The sequence below is a fragment of the Ambystoma mexicanum genome, chromosome 5q (assembly GCF_040938575.1).
Source record: "Ambystoma mexicanum isolate Mex_15411 chromosome 5q, UKY_AmexF1_1, whole genome shotgun sequence".
Classification (NCBI taxonomy): domain Eukaryota; kingdom Metazoa; phylum Chordata; class Amphibia; order Caudata; family Ambystomatidae; genus Ambystoma; species Ambystoma mexicanum.
The window spans coordinates 1,154,736,228-1,154,756,956 of record NC_090933.1 but is presented as its reverse complement, the minus strand read 5'-3'; the positions used below and the strand labels follow the sequence as shown (position 1 = coordinate 1,154,756,956).

The 20,729-nt window shown below is 47.2% G+C and overlaps 1 protein-coding gene across 3 annotated transcripts in view; it reads left to right on the top strand.

Moving 5' to 3' along the window:
• The window catches only part of ZFAT (zinc finger and AT-hook domain containing), a 1,636,156-nt gene that overhangs the window by 205,022 nt on the left and 1,410,405 nt on the right, over positions 1 to 20,729 (top strand). For 2 of the 3 annotated variants that reach the window (XM_069621667.1, XM_069621668.1), the window contains one exon: positions 18,829 to 18,999. In XM_069621667.1, the coding sequence (XP_069477768.1) occupies positions 18,829 to 18,999 (171 nt within the window). Of the gene's footprint in view, positions 1 to 9,680; positions 9,851 to 18,828; positions 19,000 to 20,729 lie in introns of all 3 variants that reach the window. The other variant, XM_069621669.1, reaches the window with a different exon arrangement.

Sequence of the window (20,729 nt, the reverse complement as noted above, 5' to 3'; positions counted from 1 at the left end):
GGTATGGAGTGTATGTTTGGGGGTCACTATGACAGCCCTGTGTTACTGCACTGAGGGTGCTGTGTAACACACTTACCAAAAATACATGGGACCCTATGGAGTAAAAGACCCCATAGCCCATAAAACACATTACAAAGTCAAAGGATATCTCAAATCATGTCTAAGAGTGGGAGAAAAAGTGTCTAAAAAAAATAAACCCCAAAAATCCAGCAAAGCTTCTGGGGGACTCACTAGGTTTGGGAAATTAGCCTTAACAGAGAATTCTCCCCAACACTCCCTCTCCCCCCCCAGACTAAGGGACAGGAGTATTTAATCCACTCCTGGATGAATCTCATACCTCTAGTCGATGACATACATCCTAGAGAGACCATCAGTATTTTGGTGGTGACACCCTGACCTGTGCTCAATGGTGAAATCAAACCCTTGCAGGCAGATTGACCATCTCAATAGTTTTGGATTTTCCCCCTTCATTTGCATCAACCATCTCAAGGGTTGGTGGTCAGTCTGAATGACACAAGTAGAACCATACAAGTATGGCCTAAACTTCTTCAGTGCACACACAATAGCAAAACATTCGCTTTCAATTGTTGCCCACCTTGTCTCAGGATCCTTCAGCTTTCTGCTGATGAAGCAAATGGGGTGCTCCCTACCTTTCTCATCCAGTTGGCTAACGACTGCACCTATACCTACATTAGAAGCATCTGTCTGCACAATGAAAGTTTGGTGATAGTCAGGAGCTCTCAATACTGGTGCTTGGCAAATAGCTTTCTTCGGGTTTTCAAAGGCCTGATTGCACTCCTCATTCCATTTGACCTTCTTAGGGAATTTTGGAGAGGTGATTACATTCAGTGGAGAAGCTATGGTCCCATAGTTCTCTATGAAATTCCTGTAATACCCAGTGAGGCCTAGGAAGGCTCTCACCTGGGTTTGAGTAGTAGGTGTTGTCCAATTTTTTACAGCTTCAATCTTACTGAGCAAAGGCCTTATTTCTCCACCTCGTACCTCATGCCCAAGGCAGACCACCTTACTCTGACCAATCTGGCATTTACTTGCCTTTATGGTCCGATTGGCCTGTCCAAGAGCCTGCAAAACATGTCCTAGGTGGTTAACATGCTCTTCCCAGGATTGGCTGAATACTGCAATGTCACCCAAGTATGCCATGTAGAAGTCCTCCCTCCCAGCCAGAACCTGATTTACCATCCTTTGGAATGTTGCAGGTGCATTTTTCAGTCCAAGAGGCATAACCTTAAATTGGTATAAGCCAACTGGGGTAGAAAATGCAGTTTTCTCCTTGGCATGGTCTGTCCGGGCCAATAGCCTGACGTAAGGTCAGATGTGCTGAGGAACTTGGCTGAACTAAGTCCATCCACCAACTCATCTGTCCTTGGCAAAGGGTGGGCATCAGTCTTGGTGACTGCATTAAGAGCTCTATAATCCACACAGAATCTCAATTCTTTGGATCCTGCCTTTGGTACTAACACAACTGGGCTAGACCATGGACTAGTAGAGGGCTCTATTACCCCGAGATCAAGCATCTTCTTGACCTCCCCTTTGATGTGGGTCCTTACATTTTCTGACATTCTATATCCTCTGCTTTTGACTGGCAGACAGTCACCAGTGAGTATATCATGCTGGCCGCAAGGGGTCAAGCCTGGTGAAAGCGAGAACAGGGAGGCAAACTGATTTAACATAGATTTGCACTCCTCTTGTTGCTCAGGTGTCAGATTTGAAGAGAGATTTACTCCTTCAATCTTTTCATCCAAGGGTAATCCTCTGAGGAGATCAGGGAGAGCTTCACTCTCTTCTTCTTTTTCTTCTTCTGTTGAAGCTAGAAGCAAGGCTCCTACTTCAGGCCTGGAGACATACGCCTTTAGTCGGTTGGTGTGGGAGACTCTGGGAGCCTCCTTGGGATTGCCCAAGTCCACCAGATAGTTCACCTCTCCAAGTTTACCCACAACCTTGAAGGGTCCCATCCATTTATCTTGCAAGGCCCTCTGCCTTGTTGGGATCATAACTAGAACTAGCTGGTCTTGAGTGAACTCAACCATGTTAGCCTTTTGATCATGCCAATGCTTGACCAAAGCTTGCCTAGCTTTCAGGTTATCACTAGCTTCTGCCATCATGTGTGACATTCTCCTCCGGAGACCTATCACATAGTCAGTCACTCTGACTGGCTTGGGGGAAGGAGCACTCTCCAACCCCTCCTTAATCCGGGTCAATGGACCTCTGACTGGATGGCCATAAAGAGGTTCAAAGGGAGAATAACCTACTCCCTCCTGAGGGACTTCTCTATAAGCAAAGAGAAGGCATGGCAGTAGAAGGTTCCATTTTCTTTTAAGGGGATCGTCTAAAGCACCTATCATGCTTCTGTTGAACCCCTTTCTACCAAACCGTTTGTCTGAGAGTGGTAGGCGGTAGAGAATTTGTAAGTAACTCTGCAGGTTTTCCACATGGCTTTCATGTAGTGGGACATCAAATTTGACCCCCTGTCAGAGATTACTTCCTTAGGAAACCCAACCCTGGTAAAAATACCAAGGAAGTCCTCATAGGAATTGCCTCAGGGTATCTAGTAGCATGGTCTACTACAAGTAGATAAACCAGTTGCCTGAGGAGGTTGGAGGATCAAGGGGACCAACAATGTCAATCCCTACCCTCTCAAATGGGACTCCCACAACTGGGAGAGGCACTAAAGGTGCCACATTCTTGGAACCAACCTTACCAGAAGTTTGGCAGGTGTGGCAGCTCTTCCAAAACATATCTACCTCAGCCCCCATCTTTGGCCAATAAAAGTAGAGAGAGAGCCTTTCCTTAGTCTTCTTGAACCTCAAGTGACCAGCCAAAGGAATCTCATGGGCCACTTGCAAGAACTGTTGTCTGTTTTCTTGAGGCATTACAAGCCGCTTGTAGTCTCCAGATGCAGACTCAGTCGGTTCACTGTAGAAGAGGCCATCTTCCCAGTGCAACCTATACTTCCCAGGCTCTTGCCCATCAGCCTGAGAAGCTGCCTATTGGCGAAGACCTTCCAGAGTTGGACATTCTCTCTGTCCTTTACTGAAGCCTGCCCTGTTGAGTCCACCTTCTGCCAGTAAAGACTGCAGCTCAGGATGATCAACTGGATCCAGATCTCCAATAAGTTCTGGGCCTTCCACTAGCTCCTCTTCAGAGTCTAGCTCAACCACACAGGGTTGTACCTCCCTCTCAGCCTCAGCTGGAGGTGGAGTTACAGGTGTAACTTTGGACAACATAGGGGAAGTCCTTGTTGGAAGCACTGGAGTGCTTGCTGCTGGCTGTTTCCTAGAAGTCTTGGGTTTCCCCTTTGCTTCTTGTTGTTCAGAGATAGCAAGTTGTAACTCCAGTGGAGTAGGAGTGATATCCTTCTTCATCATCTCCTTGGGAGTACCTCTCATGGTTCTCTCCCTTGCAGGTCTGGTGAGCTCCTGTAACCTTTTACTAGGAGGTCTGGGGGTATGTGACACTACCCCAGGAGTCTTCAGGTCATTTCCCAACTGAACCCTTCCTGGTACCTCACTTTGTATGCTGACAGGTATCTTCATAGTCATGTCATTACACTGGATAAGAACTGGTAACTGGGGAAGCATCTGCACAGGCCCTCCAGCTAACTTGGTGAGGTGTTTGGGTGCCTTAGCAACATCCTCTGCCTGAAAAAATGATTTATCCACCAGTTATGCTGGCCCCAGTGTCCCTAATGGCTGGAGTCTCCTGACCATTCAGCTGGACACTGTCCTTATAATACTCTTTAGTATTATCTGGGATAGAATTATATACATCTAAATTCTGTTGTTCCCACAACCCCAGAGACACTAAAGAAACACTAGCTGAGACTCCAATGGGTTCATCAGCTAGTAACAGAAAGTTTCCACTGGCCATCTGTTCTTCCTCCTCTGGAGTGAAGGCTAAGGATACAGTGTGGACCCCTGAAGGTTTACCCTTGCATCTGGGATCCCCTTTCACATGGTCAGGCGAGCTACAAACATAGGATTTACCAAATGCTTTCTGGAATGGTGGATTGCTCTGACCTCCTTCTGGTTTGGCACCAGAAGGTACACTAGCCTGATATGGTTTCCCTTGTGGCTTACCCTTATTGTTTTGGTTGGGGCCCTCTTTGGGATTGGAATTATTAGAATTCTCTTTGGAGTCCTTTTTAGGCTGTTTCCCCTCATCCTCTTTCTGAGTTACCCCAGAGTCCTTGTGATTAGCCCTGTTGGCAACCCACAAGTCAGCAGCCTTAGCTAGTTTTCTGGAATCCAATTCCTTTGAATCAGCCAAGTGCTGTCTGAGTTCAGGAGAGCAGGCATCATAAATTGACTTCAACATCACAAGATTCTTCATTCCCTCATAAGTGTTCACTTTGTAACCCTTAATCCATCCCTCTAAGTTCTTCATACTTTCACTCACCCAGGTAGCCCAAGGGGTACCATCATGCTTTTTGAGGGTCCTAAACCTCTTAAGGTACTGGGAAGGGGTCTTCCCAAATCTAGCTATCAAAGCTAGCTTCACACATTCATAATCCTTCTTATCCTCCTCCCCCAACTCCATTACCACATCAGTTGCAACAGGGGGGAGCCTAGAGAACAACCAGGAAAGTAACTCATTTCCTGTAATGTTCTGGAGCCCATGATTATACTCAAACAAACTCAACCAATCCAACACATCCAAGTTAGGCTCATACATACCCACAAGCTCTTTAGGCATCCAGGGTCTTTTGGAACTGGAACTCCTAGAGGATCCGGAGAGAGAAGAATTTTCAACAGACAATTTCTTCATCTCTAGCTCATGCTTGAGCTCCATTTCTCTGAGCCTTAGTTCTTGGTGCCTTTGCTCTGTTTAAGCATGAAGTCTCTTAAACGCCAATTCAAGTTTCATTTTCTCTAGTTCAAGACATTGAGGACTAATTGTGGGACCTGGCAGAGCAGGTAGAGACCTAGGGGGGACAACTACATCATCCTCACCCTCCTTCTGGTTCTGACTCAAGATTATCAATACTAGGATCAATATCAATCTCATTACTGTTATCTACATTTGCTGGAGTGGTAGGTTCCTCTGACCCACCATCCAGACTTTGGTTTGCTAACAACCGTTCTATTAGCTCCATTTTCTTGCCTTTAGTCAGGAGATTCTTGTGCTTACAGATAACTCTTAAAATAACAGCAGTTTTTGTAGCAAGGGACTCTTGACTATAACTTTCCATAGTTGACAGGTTAGAAAATAAACCTTTTAGTGCTAAGCTTTGTGTTTAGTTGCACTAAGGTATCTATAAGCACACTAAAATGTATACTCAATACAAATCCCACCGCTGTACACCAGTGTTAGGCAGAAACTTCTGCAGTTCCCTTAGGGACCACTGTAAAAGGCTTACGACTACAGGTGTTGGCAGTAAACCCAATTAGTAGCAGTCTGTACCACCCAGATTTACCTGGTAGCTGTGGCTGAGCAGCCAGACTTCTCTCAAGACGAGTTAGACAGTATATAGAGTATACAAGATAGGTACAAAGATACAGTAGCACAAGCAAACACTGACCAGAACTTGGGTATAAAAGTATATAATTATTTATTTAAAAACACTTTGTAAAATACGCTAACACTAATATGGCAAGCAAGTTCAAACACAGTCACTATTAATATATATACATCCCTGATTACTTATTGAACAAGTCTTAGTTAAAACACCACTTATTTACAGACAGAGGTGGGCGCTTAACCTAAGATGGCACTCCAATAAGTTAGTTAAAAAGGGAGGGAAAAAGGCAGAATTAGGAAGATACACAATACCAACACTTTGAGGAGAACCAGAGCAAGTCAGAAAAGGCAGAGTCTACTGAGGAACAAGAAAGTCATAGCCCAGGCCCACTCTTGGAGAGAGCAAGACGGAATGTGTCCAAGATCACACAGTTGAATAGTACTTTAAAGAGTCTTTGCAGATAGTTCAAAAAAGGGTTGGATCAGTTCAGAAAAAGTTAGTTAGCAGGTCCCAAGTCACCCCAGGATAGAAAGTGAAGGATTTACGCGACACCTTGAACAGTCTGTTGCAAGGGAGACCAGACGGCAGGTCCCAAGTCACCCCAGGATAGAAAGTGAAGGATTTACGGGACACCTTGAACAGTCTGTTGCAAGGGAGACCAGGCGGGACACGGTACCTGAAATGGTGAAAAAGCTCCAGCAGGGGCAGTTGTTCCTGGCAGCGGGTGCAAGTTGGTGCTTCGTCCAGGGGAAGAGAAGATCTTTGCAGAGGAGGTCGTTGCACTGTCAGGGAAGAAACCAGCCGCAGAGTTTCCCGGTTTAAAGGTACTACCCTTTTATTTGCAGTAGTGGTGAAGCGTGGCTATCCGGCCGCCGGGGTGCTTGGCATGGGCGATTCGACCACGAGACGATCCAGGAAGGCGAAAAGGAGGGCGAACTGGTTATCCCCACCAGTTCAGAGGAAGAAGACTCTCCGGGATGAAGATCTTCTCTGTTGTTGGGAAGTGGTGAGACGGTTCAGCAGGGCTCCACCGGTGGTGTCGTCGTTGCAGGTTGGCTCAGCTTCTCCCTCTTCGGATTCATTGGTCCTGTGGCGACTTCTCTAGTTCCAGTCCCCAAAGCCCTGCTTTTATGCAGAAAACCCCCATTCATCAGTCCTAGCTGTCACTCAAACATGCTAAGTGTTGAGCCAGGCGGCTCACCACTGGGCCAATCACACAAGAGTGCGACTTGAGTTGCCGAGGCAACTCAGTCTAGGGTGCCTAAACCCCCCCCCCTCCCACACATGCTGTAGACCCAGACAGAGTGGCACCACTTTTGGAGGCTTCTGTGGAGAAGCCCGCCAAAAAGTGGAACAAAGGGCTTGGGTTGGAGTTACAGAGGCAAACACAAACACCATTTTAAAACCGAGTCCTGGTAAAAAGACCCAAACAGGGAATAAATATTAAATAAATAACCCGGCGGTATCTTTAACATTGCACCAAAAAAAGTGGTGCGTTTAAAATGAATGGGAAAATCCCATAGGAAATATTCTGGTGGAACATTTCGCGTGGTAACCACTACCACCAGCCAGAAACTCGACGAGTGGGGACTGCACAGTGCCCCCTCGAAAAACAGACCCATGGGCGATCTAATTACCCCTACCAGTACTTCCACAATATGATGGTTTGTACTGGTTCTGTTCACAATTTAAGACTAGTAAAGTCAATGGTGACTTTACATGCCCTGGGAGACAGTAGTCGGTCCCAAGGTATGGAGTCTATGTTTCGGGGTCACCATGACACCGCTGTGTTACTGCACTGAGGGTGCTGTGTAACACACTTAACAAAAATACATGAGACCCTATGGAGTAAAAGACACCATAGCCCATAAAACACATTACAAAGTCAAAGGATATCTAAAATCATGTCTAAGAGTAGGAGAAAAAGTGTCTCACTCTTAGCAGGAGAAAGAAAATAAACCCCAAAAATCCAGCAAAGCTGCTGGGGGACTCACTAGGTTTGGGAAATTAGCCTTAACAGAGAATTCTCCCTAACAGCTGACTACCCTAATGTCACGAGGCGGGTTCGGCACCACTGACTTTGAGACATATTGGATAGCTGCTCATGCCCACTATGTGTCTTATTGGTTTGTCTCTGCTGACCCACCTCCCTATGTCAGACTCGAGCCCCTAGCCGTGGAGGACTGCGATCTTCGATTATTAGTTTTCCCCTTCCAAGGCAGCACATTTTAGCCCCTTGACCCCACTGGCTGCTTGGCACTGGCCATGAATAAGGTATGGGAACGGGCTAACACCCCACGCACCTTCCATGGGGACCTTCCCTTTTGGAATCACCTCCCGGGGTCTCCCCAAGTTTGCCCGGCAACAACACGTCTCTGGGCAGGCGCAGGCCTTGGGTCCATGTGCGATGTTTTCGACCAAGGTACCTTTGTTGAATGGCCTGACCTACCAGAACCCCTGCGGGGCAGGCCCTCCCGCTGGCTACATTATGCAGGTCTGCACCGTTCTCTCAATCGCAGGAACCCAGACTTCCCATCTATCCCTCCAGATGACTCGATACTTTCTGAAATCCTGAACACCACGACCTGTAGGGGAGCACTCTCCAGAATGTATGCAATCTTGCAGGGTAGGGCCTCCCCCGTTCACTAAACTCAGAGACTCCTGGGGCGAAGACCTAGGTATGGAGGTGACTGACCAACGCTGGGACCGCATGTGCGCCCGCATTCATGACATCTCATTTAATTCTAGGCTTAAACTGATCCAATTTAAGATACTCCATAGATTTCACTACACTCCGATCAGATTAGATCACATGTCCAGACAACATTCCCCCATATGCCCAAGATGCGGATCCAATGACGCAAACTATTTACACATGATCTGGTCCTGCCCCTCCATCTTACTGTTCTGGGAGGAGGCATGGTCTACCATATCAGACATATTGGATTGCACCATCTCCCCATCCCCATTGGTCTGTCTCTTCCTTGAATTCTCCCAGCTGGGCCGGGGCTCCAGGAGACTGGCTGGTCTGTGTATGCTACTAGCGGCCCATTGTATTCTATTGAATTGGCTTTACCCTGGGGCTCCCACTCATGCTAAGTGGCTTTGGGCTGTTACAAGGGCCTCTGACACGGAGGAGTGCTGGGCGGGTCTGCAACCTATGGCCTCCGGTCCCAGGAACATCTGGACTCCTTTCCGCTTATGTCTCTGCCTTTTCTGCTGACTCTGAGGATGATAGCAGCAATCAAATTTCCCCAACTCTTGGGGCTGACTAGTTTGTGTTTGACCTGTCGTTGTGCCATTTATATTGCTGTTAACTGTCATCCCAACTGGTACTCACTGCTCTGTTTGGTCTCTCACCAGACTTTGTACATGGAATGTTTGTAATTCCTTGTTCTTTTTTTGTTGATTATTTGTATGCTGCTTGTTTCTCTCTGTTGCTATGTCAAGCACAATAAAAAAAATGTAAAAAAAAAGACAACATACATTAGCTTACACATTTTATCCTCTCTGTGATTGTAGATGTCGTACTCGATCGACACTTCCTTGGAGTCATTCTCAGTGTTTTGGCTCGAAGATTTAGTCCATTCCCATCTGAATCTCCCTTTGTCTTGGACTTTGCAAGCTTCCCTTCTTCCATCTTCAGTATCCGTATACCTTCTTCACACAAAGTGACCCGATGATGTCCTTCCCATGTAAACAAAAGTCCAAAAGGCAATGTTCATCTTTAACGAACTTGTTTTTTTTCTTTTTGTTTTTTTTTAAACTTTTGTTTATTGGCAGGAGGTTGAGACAGGTACAACACAGATTGTGTGTAGACAAGCAAACATAACAGCACATATTCACGTTACATCACAGCTATTATCAACAGCTCATATTGGGGGGGTTGACATTGTGGAATAGCACAAATGAGTCGTCCATTATGAGTCCGGCTGGGCTGGTGAGGGGGTGGAGGTCCACTCGACCTCGTCTTTGTTGTTCAGATAACTGCAAAATTCCGACCATACATTTCTGGGGCGGGAAGGCATGGGCAAGGATCCGATGTACTCTTCCTCACACGTTTGTACCCAGGTGAGGGCCCTCAACCACATGCTAAGGGTGGGGTGGGGGGTGCGGCGCTTCCAACATTGTAATATACATCATTTGGCAACAATAGCTCTTACATTAAAGAATTCTGACATTTTCCTTTCATTTTTTCCAGTCCAAATACCAAACAGCAAGGCTAATGGGTCCATCTCCACTGGGGAGCCAATTATCTCCGAGAGCGCCTCTGTCACCTCCACCCAAAACGAGTTCAGCGCAGCACAGGACCAAAACATATGAACATGATCTGCCTCGCCCGATTTGCATTTCGGGCATGTATGTGTCGAGGTGAGCGTGAATTTCGCTACTCTGTAAGGAGTGTAATAAAGACTATTGAGAAGTTTGTATTGTATGCAGCGGAACCTAGCTTTAAGAGAGACTTTGCGCATGTGTGCACACATTTTGCTCCACATTTCGTCAGTGATCTCCGTTTCAAGCTCCCCGGCCCATGCTTCCCGTGGTTCCGGGGATATATTCTCTAGTTTCCCCATCTGTATTTTGTACAGGGAGGATATTATGCCCCTAAAGCCTGTGGAGTTTTCTATGTACTGGAGTTCAGGTGCGTCTGAAGGTTCCTCTGGAAAGGAGGGCCACATTACCCGTATCGCTGCTCTCAGCCTATAGTATTGCAGCAAGTCAAGCGCAGAGTTGGGGTGCCCGGGGCGCAATGTTTGAGGGGTAATAAATGTGCCATCAGGATATAGGTCAGTCGGGGCCCGATAGCCCGGTTTTCCCAACACTGAGAGAGATGTTGGTCGTATGTAGGGGGGAGGCCGGGAAATTGCCATAAGGGGAGCCACTTATAATATGGGCGTTGCTCTTAACTAGAGGGAAGGATATTATTCCATGCCCTGATCGTGGTGGCCACCGGGTCTAATGGGGAATCCGCACGAAATGTATAGTGTAGTAGTAAAGTCATGATGTGGGTGCCGTCCCCCGCCATTTTCTCTAATTTAACGTGTGGGGGCGGATTTGGGTGTGTACCAATGGGTGGCATGTTGGGCCTGTGCAGCGTTCCAGTACAAGGTTAGATCAGGCGCAGCAAAGCCCCCTTTTTCATAAGGCAGGGTCATATGTTGCCACTTCTTGCGGACCGCGCCGGAGTGCCAGAGAAATTGAGCGAACGGCGTGTGAAACCTCTTGAAATATTGCTTCCCTGGCCACACTGGCACATTTGCAAATATGTAGAGAAGCTTGGGGACCGCGATAATTTTTATTAGGGAGAGTCTGCCCGCAAGGGATAACGGGAGATTGCGCCACTTGAGCATCTTGGATTCGATGAGCCGTGCCGTTGCTTCGTAATTGTCCGCCAGCAAGGAACATTTAGCCAGTGACACCTGCACCCCGAGGTACTTGATTCCGCCCGGGGACCAGCGTAGGGGGATGATTGCTGAGTTGCTTTAGTTGGAGGGAAGATTTCGGATTTGGAGTAGTTGATGGTGAAGCCTGAGTACGTTCCTATTTTTGTTATGTCTCGAATGATGGGGTCCAAGTATGTGGAGGGTTGTCTGACGTATAGGAGTACGTCATCCGCATACAATGAAATGATTTCTGATGTATCCTGCGGTCACAGCCTAGGTATGATATTCCAGTTGTCGCAGATACCACTCTCCCAGTTATGGAAAAGTATCCTTCTCTCTTCGAACACGAAAAGTCTCTAACGTGATAGGCCAAAGACTTTCCCCCCAAGAGCTCAGCCTACATGAATCTATTACACCTGTCGGCTGAGGGCTTGAGTGAAAAGGCAGGAGCAGACTCAGCAGAGCTAAAGGAGGGAAGATCAGAGCAGACGTTCAGAATGCAGCCAGGTATTGCCAAATGAACAGCAAACAAGACCCCCAAGTACCCACTCTTACCTGTTCCGTAGGAAAAAGTACCAGTAACCTACTAGTATTGGACACAGAGGGGAAAGATTATATCGGTGAAGGAGGAGTGCACCAGTGTATCAGGACATCAGTGCTGCAAAGCGTCCCAAGAAGATGTCCACAGTGCTCAAAAATAGACTCAGCAAAGCGTCCCAAAGAATATCCAAAGAAATCCAATTTGGTTTCAGCAAAGCGTCCAAATATGTCCAAAGCAATCCAATTGCAGATTCAGCAAAGCGCCCAGATATGTCCAAAGCAATCCAATTGCAGATTCAGCAAAGCGTCCAGAATAAACAGTGCCAAAAAGAAATGTTTAAGCAAACAAAAATAAAGGCAGAGGAAACAAGCGTTACCCCACGCTAGTTCCTTTACTATAGTATTCGAGTGAGAAAGCGTCACAGCCAGAGGACTTTAACAAGTGGAGGTCGAGTTGCAAGCCGAATTCAAGGATTCCGGGGAAAGCAGTCGAGGAGGGACGGGCGTCGGAAACAGGGAAGGAAAAGGCAGAGGCGGAGGCTTGAATTAAGCACAGGATTCAAGATCAAGCAGGAGTCAGGAAACAGCGCTCGGAACTAACACAGTTTAGGAGCACTTGGCACTCGAACATACAGTATTAAATACGGTCTTCAGAAGGCACGGCAACGTGGTACGTGCGTGTCACGTGACTAACATAGCAGGAGGATGGGAATTGTAGTTTTAGCGGGCTCTGTGTTGAAGAGCGCTCATATAAACGCCATGGCAATTTCCAATAAAAACGGGATGTGACACCTGCAAACGAACGCCCTTACGAGTGTGTCGATCCCTGACATGATCGGCCATGGGTTCAATAGCAGGGGGAGAATGAACAGCCCTGTCGGGTACCCCTGTGTAGTTAAAAGGGGGAGGAGGGGACGGAGTTGACCAGCACCCTAGCCGACGGTCCCGTGTACAACAGCTTTATATAGGAGATCATATTCGGTCCTATTCCCATTTTTTCCAACATTTTTTCCATAAATATTGCCATGAAACCATGTCGAATGCCTTTTGGGCGTCTAATGTGACTGCCACTGCGTCAGCATTCGGATCAATTCTAGACAGCACGTTAAAGAGACTCCGGATGTTAAGTGTCGTAGAGCGACCAGGGACGAATCCGCTCTGGTCGGCATGGACCAAGTGGGGCATGAATGGGAGGAACCTATTGGCAATTACCTTAGCAAAGATCTTCATGTCCATGTTGATGAGCGACAGGGGCCTAAAGGAACCACATTCGTCTGGAGGTTTCCCTGGTTTAGGGAGGACGGTGATTAATGCTTCTCTTAAAGAGGGGGGGAGGGTATGTAAACGGAGTGATTCAGTCCAGACCCCATGCAGTATGGGTGCTAATATGGCAACATGCTCTTGGTAGAACTCGAATGTGAGCCCATCGGGGCCCGGAGCCTTGCTCTTAGGAAGATCCGAGATCACCTGGACTATCTTGTCTAAGGAAAACGGGGCATTGAGAAGTTCCTTGGTGCTTTGAGAGATCAAGGTCATGGGGATGGATTCTAGCAGGACGTCAAGGTCACGGGCTGTGTGCTCAGGCTGGGGGCCGTATAGGTTGGCGTAAAAGCTGGCAAAAGTGTCAAGGATAGCCTGGTCTGACCAGTGTCTCAACCCCTTCTCATCGATAATACTATCTATCCGGATCCTACCTCCCTCCATCTGCACCAGTTTAGCCAAGGTCCTGCCCGGCCTATCCCCCCTCACCATATCTTGGGGCAGCCGCAGGGCGGGCATAGTATCTCACTTCACTTAGGGCATGTACTTCAAATTGTTCCACCAGTTCTGTTCTAATCTTTGCTAGGGTTGCAGGTGCTGGATTGGAAGCGTACTCTTGTTCTAGGGTTTTAAGCTTGGTTTCTGAGTTATTTAAGGCCTGCCTTATGGCTTGAGGACCCCAGCTTCCATAGATATACACATGCCTCTGATGTAAACTTTGAATGCCTCCCAGCGGGTCCCCTCGGGCGTGTCGGAGGTATTGTTGTTTTCGAAGAACAAGTTTATGTCCACTAGTATCTCAGCCCTAAAGACGATAGCTGATAGGGCGTCGGATTTGAATCGCCAGGCGGGACGGGTCCCAGAGGCATTACCAAGTTGGATCTGTAGCAGCACGGGGGAGTGATAGAGAGCGTGCGTGCGAGGATCTTAACATCAGAAATCCTGCCCATCCGGTCGCCCGACAGGAGGAATAGATCTATTCTTGAGGAACTATCGTGTACCGTAGAGTAAAAGGTGTAGCCTCTCTCCTGGGGGTTGAGTGTTCTCCATGCATCGTGTAAATTCAAAGAGCTCATGTGAGTTTGAAGCCGTTTGGCAGCACGGGTTGTGGGTCTGCGGGCAATGGTTGTTCCGTCCAGGGCATTATCGAGTATAAGGTTCATGTCTCCACCCCATATATTGGGGGACATCTACATATTTCATGAGAATGGTAGATACTGTGTCTATAAATTCGGGGGAATCGATGTTGGGAGCATACGAATTCACAAGCAGGCATTCTTCGTTAGCTAAAGTACAATGTAGAATCACATATCTGTCTTCTGGATCAATGTGTGAAGTGTGAACCCTACCGATTTGTGAATGAGGGTGAGTACTCCCCTGGACTGAGTGGAGTACTGAGTATGATATCTGTTGGGGCCCCAGGTCTGTGCAAGGTTTGATGGCAAGAGTTTCTTAGCGTGCGTCTCCTGCAATAGGAGAACTTTGACCCCATGCCTCTGTGCATACGCCGTTATCCTACGAGATTTAGTAAAATTGATCAGCCCCCGTACATTCCACGTCAACACTCTAATAGGCATACTAAAGAGTTAAGGAACATCCCAGATGTGGAATCTGACTACGAATATCACCAGGAGTGCTGCAATGAGGCAGACCCGCCACCTTTTAGTACCAGTCAAGACCATCCTGCCGTTTTGTGTAAAACAAACCCCAACTGTCCCTCCCCGGCCAGTAAAGACTAGCAGTGCGTTTAAAGCCACCTTTAAAACAAACTGCGTGCCATCCCCAACTCGGCAGCGCATGAGAAGTAGCCCAACCGGGGCTTGCACACAAACCCTCTGCCATAAACGGCATTGCAGCTGCAGTGGAGGCTGCTGCTGCCATCTAGCCCACCATTGTTAAAACTTTGCATGATAACACATCATTTACATTTTTCAGTATTTTCGACTAGTAAAGTACAGGTTACGAAGAGAGGATAACCATGTTTTTTGGGATAGCAAGGAAGAAATTGGAACTACCCAGTTTCTAAAGTACGGGCCTGGAATGTGGCATCCGAAGCATGGGATACAGGGAGGCAACTCCCTCAGAAGATAAAGTACTAGATATGGTGCCAGAGGACCAAGGCAGGCCAACAAATGGGATGTCAAGGGGGCGAGCAACAGTTCGCTAGGTGAACAGTCCCTTGGTCGCCCTCGACCCCCAAAGGCCAGCACAGGAACCTGGGGGTTACAGCATTAATCGTCGTCCATTGGTTCCTCTGGAGGTTTAAACAGTGGGATATGTGCTTCGATGAACTTATCAGCCTCGTCAGGGACCGTAAAGAAATAGTTTTTATTGCGATGGATGAATTTCAGTCGAGCAGGGAAAAGCATAGAGAGTTCAATTTTTCTATCTCTCAGCATCTTCACCCTGTTAAATCGGCGTCTCTCCATCTGAACTCCCACCGAAAAGTCAGGGAAAATCCTGATTATTTGCGATTCAAGCCTCAGCTCCCCTCTCTCTCTGGCTAATCGGAGTGTGTGATCTCTGTCTTTGGAGCTCAGTAATTTTGCAATGATTGGCCTGGGGAAATCGCCTGGTTTAGGCCGGGGTTCCAGAGAGCGATGCGCTCTTTTAACTGTAAAGAATGGTGAGAGCTCGGGTTTGCCAAGGAGATCTTTGAGTTGCTCGACCGCGAGTTCCATGCGGCCCTTCAGTGCAGATTCGGGAACCCCCACTATGCGAATGTTATTTCGCTGTGACCTCGATTCGAGGTCATCATTCTTGGCCTTGACCTGTTTCATGTCACGGACGAGCTCAGTAACTGTTTTGAAGAGTATGAATGTTATCCTCATTGGTCCCTATCCTTTGCTCCGTCTCAGTGAGCCTGGTCCCATGTTGGTCAATTTTAGCTTGTAAGGAGGCTACATACGCATTGATGTCGTCCAGTTTTTCATGGAAGGATGCAAAGTTTTTTGCCATGGACTCCATCATGGTGGTTAGGTCCGGTTGCAGGGGGTCCGGCAGGGTCTTGATATCCTCCTGTGCTGCCGAGGAGGACGCCAGGTCTGCCCTAGGCGCCACCTTGGCAAACTTGTCCATAGCGCCCACCTTGTTAGCACCCCGCGCTCTGTTGGACATTGCTATGGTGGGGAGCCCCGCTCAACTTGGTAGAGTTGAAGGTGCACGGCGGCTGAGGCGTTGCATGGGGGATGGTGGCAGATCAGCGGCTACGGTCTGTAGGTATTGTAGGTTCAGAGGTGCTGGTATTGTACCGACTGGGTGGGGAAGGCAGATTATGGCGAGGCAGCAAAGGTGATGTAGCCGTGAGCCGAGGCCAGCCAGGGGGTATATGTGGGGTCAGACCAGCGCGGGTCTCGTGGGGGAGCGTAGGCCTCGTTGATAGAAGGAACTGAGGGGGGCCCCAGCACATTCTGTGTGAGTATTGACTCACTGGAGTATGCTTAGGCCAAGGGCGCCGAGCTGACGGCTAGTTGACCAGAGGGTCACATACAACTAAGGGGGTGACACCGTCACCAATCGTGCAACAAAGTGAGTGGGGCGCCTCTCCCTCCAATGGCACCCCAAGGTTTGCCAGTTCGCTGTAGGAGCCCCAGCACGATGACTTGCGGAGCAATATGTGGCGGGGGGCGAGGAGGTGGATGCGCGGCCACCACTTCCAGGTCGGCCGCAGCTCTGGTGACAAGGTAAGATGCAGGAGCCCAAGCCCCGTCGGCAGAGAAGTTAGCAGGGAGCCAAGCTCCTGTGCAGGCAGACACACAGTGGGCGATGAGAGCACACTGGACATGATGCAAGCAGCTGGGGATTTGGGGGCCCGCACCAGGAGGGAGCAGGGGGGATACGGCGCAGCCCCCAGCACCCACCTTGCAGCCTTTAGGGTGGCTAGACCCGCGTGTCCTCAGGAGGCCAATGGGTGCGGGGCCGCAGTCAGCAGCAGTCCAGCGGCGTAATCCTCGTAGACGAGGGATGGGTGGTAGGTGTCACTGCAAGATCTGTTTTCAAGATCTTCCATTTGTATTTCAGTGTTTTGGCTCGCGTTACGAACTGATCAGTCAGTATATCTTATTTTACGTGTTTCTTCGGCGAGATCTTGAATCGCTGTCTTGTTTGTTTCTGTTCGCTCTGCCAGATCATTGATGTCGCTTTTCAACTCCTGTAAACATTGTGCAAGTTCTGTTCTTATGAGTGCGAGTTGTACCTGTAGCGTTTCCGTCATTTGATGCTTCAAATCTTTGAAACATTGTTTGATTACTTCCGTTGTTGAATCTTGCACTGGTGTCTTTGACACTGATACTGATTCTTGGTGAATTAACTAATGTTCTTCAGTAAGTGCCTCGTCTCCTTCTTTACTCCATCATTTTGGGAGGACCCCTTTGTGTTATTTCTTTTGCAGTTTAAGGGGTAGGAACCCCCTCCACTGGTTCCTTAGAATGATTCTGGGACATTATGTAAATAAATCTGTAATCAGAGTTGGCAGCTCTCCCCTCCACCCTTTTTGTAACTGAGGTAGAATCTTGACCAATGCTGCTCCATCCTCACACTCGTTTTGAACACTACCAACCTAAGCACGGTCACAGGTACAGTATGTTGATGCACATAGTCTGAAGTTAATTAAGTGATTTGATGCCCTAAAATCTCTTTCCGTGAGATTCCTTGATTGCGTAGATAGCGTACAGCTTTGAAAACCATGAGGTCACTTCAAGCCTTGCACAATTGAAACATTCACCATTTGACAAGTTTAATATTTGCACCCAATTTGTTCTAAGGCAGTCACATTACCTTTGGTCGATCAAATAATGCCACAGGTCCACCTCACTGCTTAAGAATCACTTGACAGTTCCTAATATTGGACGTTGGGCGTGACATTTTAACTTAATCAGACCGGTAGTATCAACTTACGTATGCGCTAAAAAGGTAATTGAAGGTGAATTAATGCTTGCTATTTCATTTGAATGTAAACTGTCATGGGAGTGGAGTCTGTAGAGCTCTTATCCATGTTGCTCTGCTCCATTCCAGGTCTCATTTTAGGCGACCAAGAGATGAAGGCCAACTACAAAACCTGGATATCAGCTTTGGTAGAGTGGCAGCACTCCCCTGGGTCAGATTAGTGAATATTTTCAAGTGGTCCTTCATAAACTAATCTGAGGGCCCATCTCCCCAGCTCCAGTTTTCGGATGATTCAACATAGCAACGGTTGCTGAAGGCAGAGTCTGACACTGCTTTCATTTTCTTCCGGCACCCATCTAGAGGGTCATAAGGTTCAGACACAGTGACTAGGATAGAATTATAGATGCTTAGTCCTGTGAGGTTTACTGTCAACCATCTTTTTCCGTAGGCTGCAGGTTGTGATAACAGAGAGAGGAGGAAGTGATGGTGTGGCTATAGACTAAAGCGACATGCCGGGGAGTCGATTGTTCTGCCACCTCTGATGTATGATTCTAGCACTTAGAGCCCATTCTCATCTGTTTTTTTTAATTACGCCTGACCGCCTATTTGCTGTTGCATTATACTTGTGGCTGGCCCTGCAGGCTGCTTGATATGTATGTCCTCAACCAATCATATCTGTCCCATTGCCTCCTAAGGTCCCCAAGAGGAAGTCCAAGAAGCATGCCTTTTTTTGATCCAAGACCCTTGGAAGCTGGAGGGGAATATCGATAGTAATAGCGGTGACCCAAGACTCTTCGCAGTGGCTCTCCTGGCTCTGATCTGGTTTTTTATGGCTGTGCCCTGAGATACTCTGAGAGTCGTGGTTCTGAAAAAAAGAACACTGGCGGCCAGAAAAAGTGCTGGGATGCGTTTTGTAATAGAGGGAATATCAGCATGCGGGGGTCTCGGGGACTGGGGTCTTGCTATCGCCAACTCTTCCATGACTGTGTCATGCTCCTGACCCTGTCACACTTATGAATTATGGGATGTTTTACAGACAGGTAGGAAATACTCCACTTGCTTTGTTGTGATAAACCTTTTAAATACTGACACATCACAAAATAGTGTGAAGGGAGAGTCATTTATGGTGTTAAATACAGCAGCAGAATAAAGACTTAACGATAATTCATTTCTGCACTGTCAGCATGGTGCTGAATAGGTATGCCGCTGGGTATGTGTGGCCCTGATAGCATGCTTACTGGTTGATATTACTCTAACTTTTTAATCTGTTTTGTCTTTTAGTGAATTGCTCCATCTTCATGTGTAAACTCTGCAATCTGTTTTCACCAAACCAATCAGAGCTCCTGTCCCATGTTCTAGAAACACATGCCAAAGAAGGACTCAGTGCTGATGAGATTGTGGTTCCACTGAGACCCCTCTCAACACCTACCAGTTCCAGCAAAAGCACAGAAGGTATGATTGCAGTAATCCATGAGGCTTCACAGTGCAGTGGGGGTTAAAATACTGGTGATTCACTTGTTTGTTTCAAAATGTGGTTCTAAAAGTTATAAAGTTGTTGCAATGTCAATTTAGAAGCTGATTGTAACCTACCTATTTTCGAGAAGAGTAAATATGTTAAAAATTATTTGTACTTATTTTGAGCAACACTTGCATTACAATGGAAGTTCTATACAACCTTATGTCTAGAGGAAGGTGACTCCTGTGATAAAGGGGAACTATTGATATTGCTATTTTCCAGTTAACAAGGGGTTGTACAATACTCAAAATGGTACACTGGGATTGCCAATAAGCAGTTTAAGATAAGTTATTTTAGCAGTTTAAGATAAGTTATCTTTGTAAATGTAATGTTAATGTTGTTCAAATAAAAAACATACATAGGGAACGTATACAAAGCAGTAAAACAAAACTACACAAATGATTAATTAAATGAAATTGAGAAAAATCCATATTAATCTAATGTCACAAATGGCCTCAAGAATACACCAACTCCCAGATGTAGTTTTTAAAATCAGAAAAGGCCCTAATGGATGTCTCTCCCTCACTATCTTTGGGGTGGGCAGTCCCACCACAATCCAAGCATCCAACAACCCTGGTCTGGTACTTGTGATGGGTAACCCATCAATCTAAAAGCTATATAGCTTCTGGTTATGGCCTAAAGGCAAATCCTTATCGATCTAGACTTCCTCTGGGATCAATCTAGGTGACCTCATCAGGGACCCTGATTTGGATAGTGCCCTTTAGCCCTCTGGACACATGCCTGGTCTTCCGTGCCTTTCTATTTCCCCGATGATGTTCTCTCTCCTCTCTCCCTCTACTCTCCTACCTTCCGTTTCTCCCTCTTACTCTCACCCTCGCTATAGCTGCCCCTCTGATGGTATCTCCCCCTTCCTCCTCCCTACTACTCCTCACGGACAGTGCTACTACTCGCCCCCTCACTACTATCCTCTCTCCACACCACTATTACTCGCCGTATCCCCTCTCCTCACCACTCCTACTTCCTCCTTGACTTCACTATGACATTACTATTCACCACCTTCTCCTCATTCACCCTCCTTTAACTCACTTCCAACTATTCTACGACCAATGTCACTTTCCTTCACCAAGCAATACCTCACGTTTACTACAAACTGCTTTCACACTGCTTGACACCGTCCTCCTTCCTTCTGGTCTCTCGGTCCACGTCCTCCAACCTTACCCAAACAACCCACCTTCCTGTGCCCTATTATCCTACCTCCGACCTTCCTCCTTTGGTTCTCCCGTTCTCATTCCCCGGGCCAATTAATCCCAGTCTGCAATGGCCTTTGATCAACAAGCTAGTATTAGATGCTAATTTCAAAGTGGGAAGTTGATGCCATTGGATTTCTTCATTCAGGACGCTTTTCATTGTATTTAATCGATCATTGCTCATGACAAAACAGAAAGGAATGTATATCTCCTCATCTGTGTGGTTTTTTGATCTTCTCCAAGGTCATCCAATGAATCTTATCATTGGAATGTTGGTACATAAGGAAATGTTCCACAAATATTGCCTTACACTTCCTTGTTTGAATGCATGATTTATTCTCTATAGTTCTTTTTTTTACTTGCCTGTCAGTCATACTCAGTTTGGGTTATTGGCACTTATGTGCCACCTATAAGCTGAAACTGTTCATTGGAGTACAGGTAGGGGAAAATGACATGCG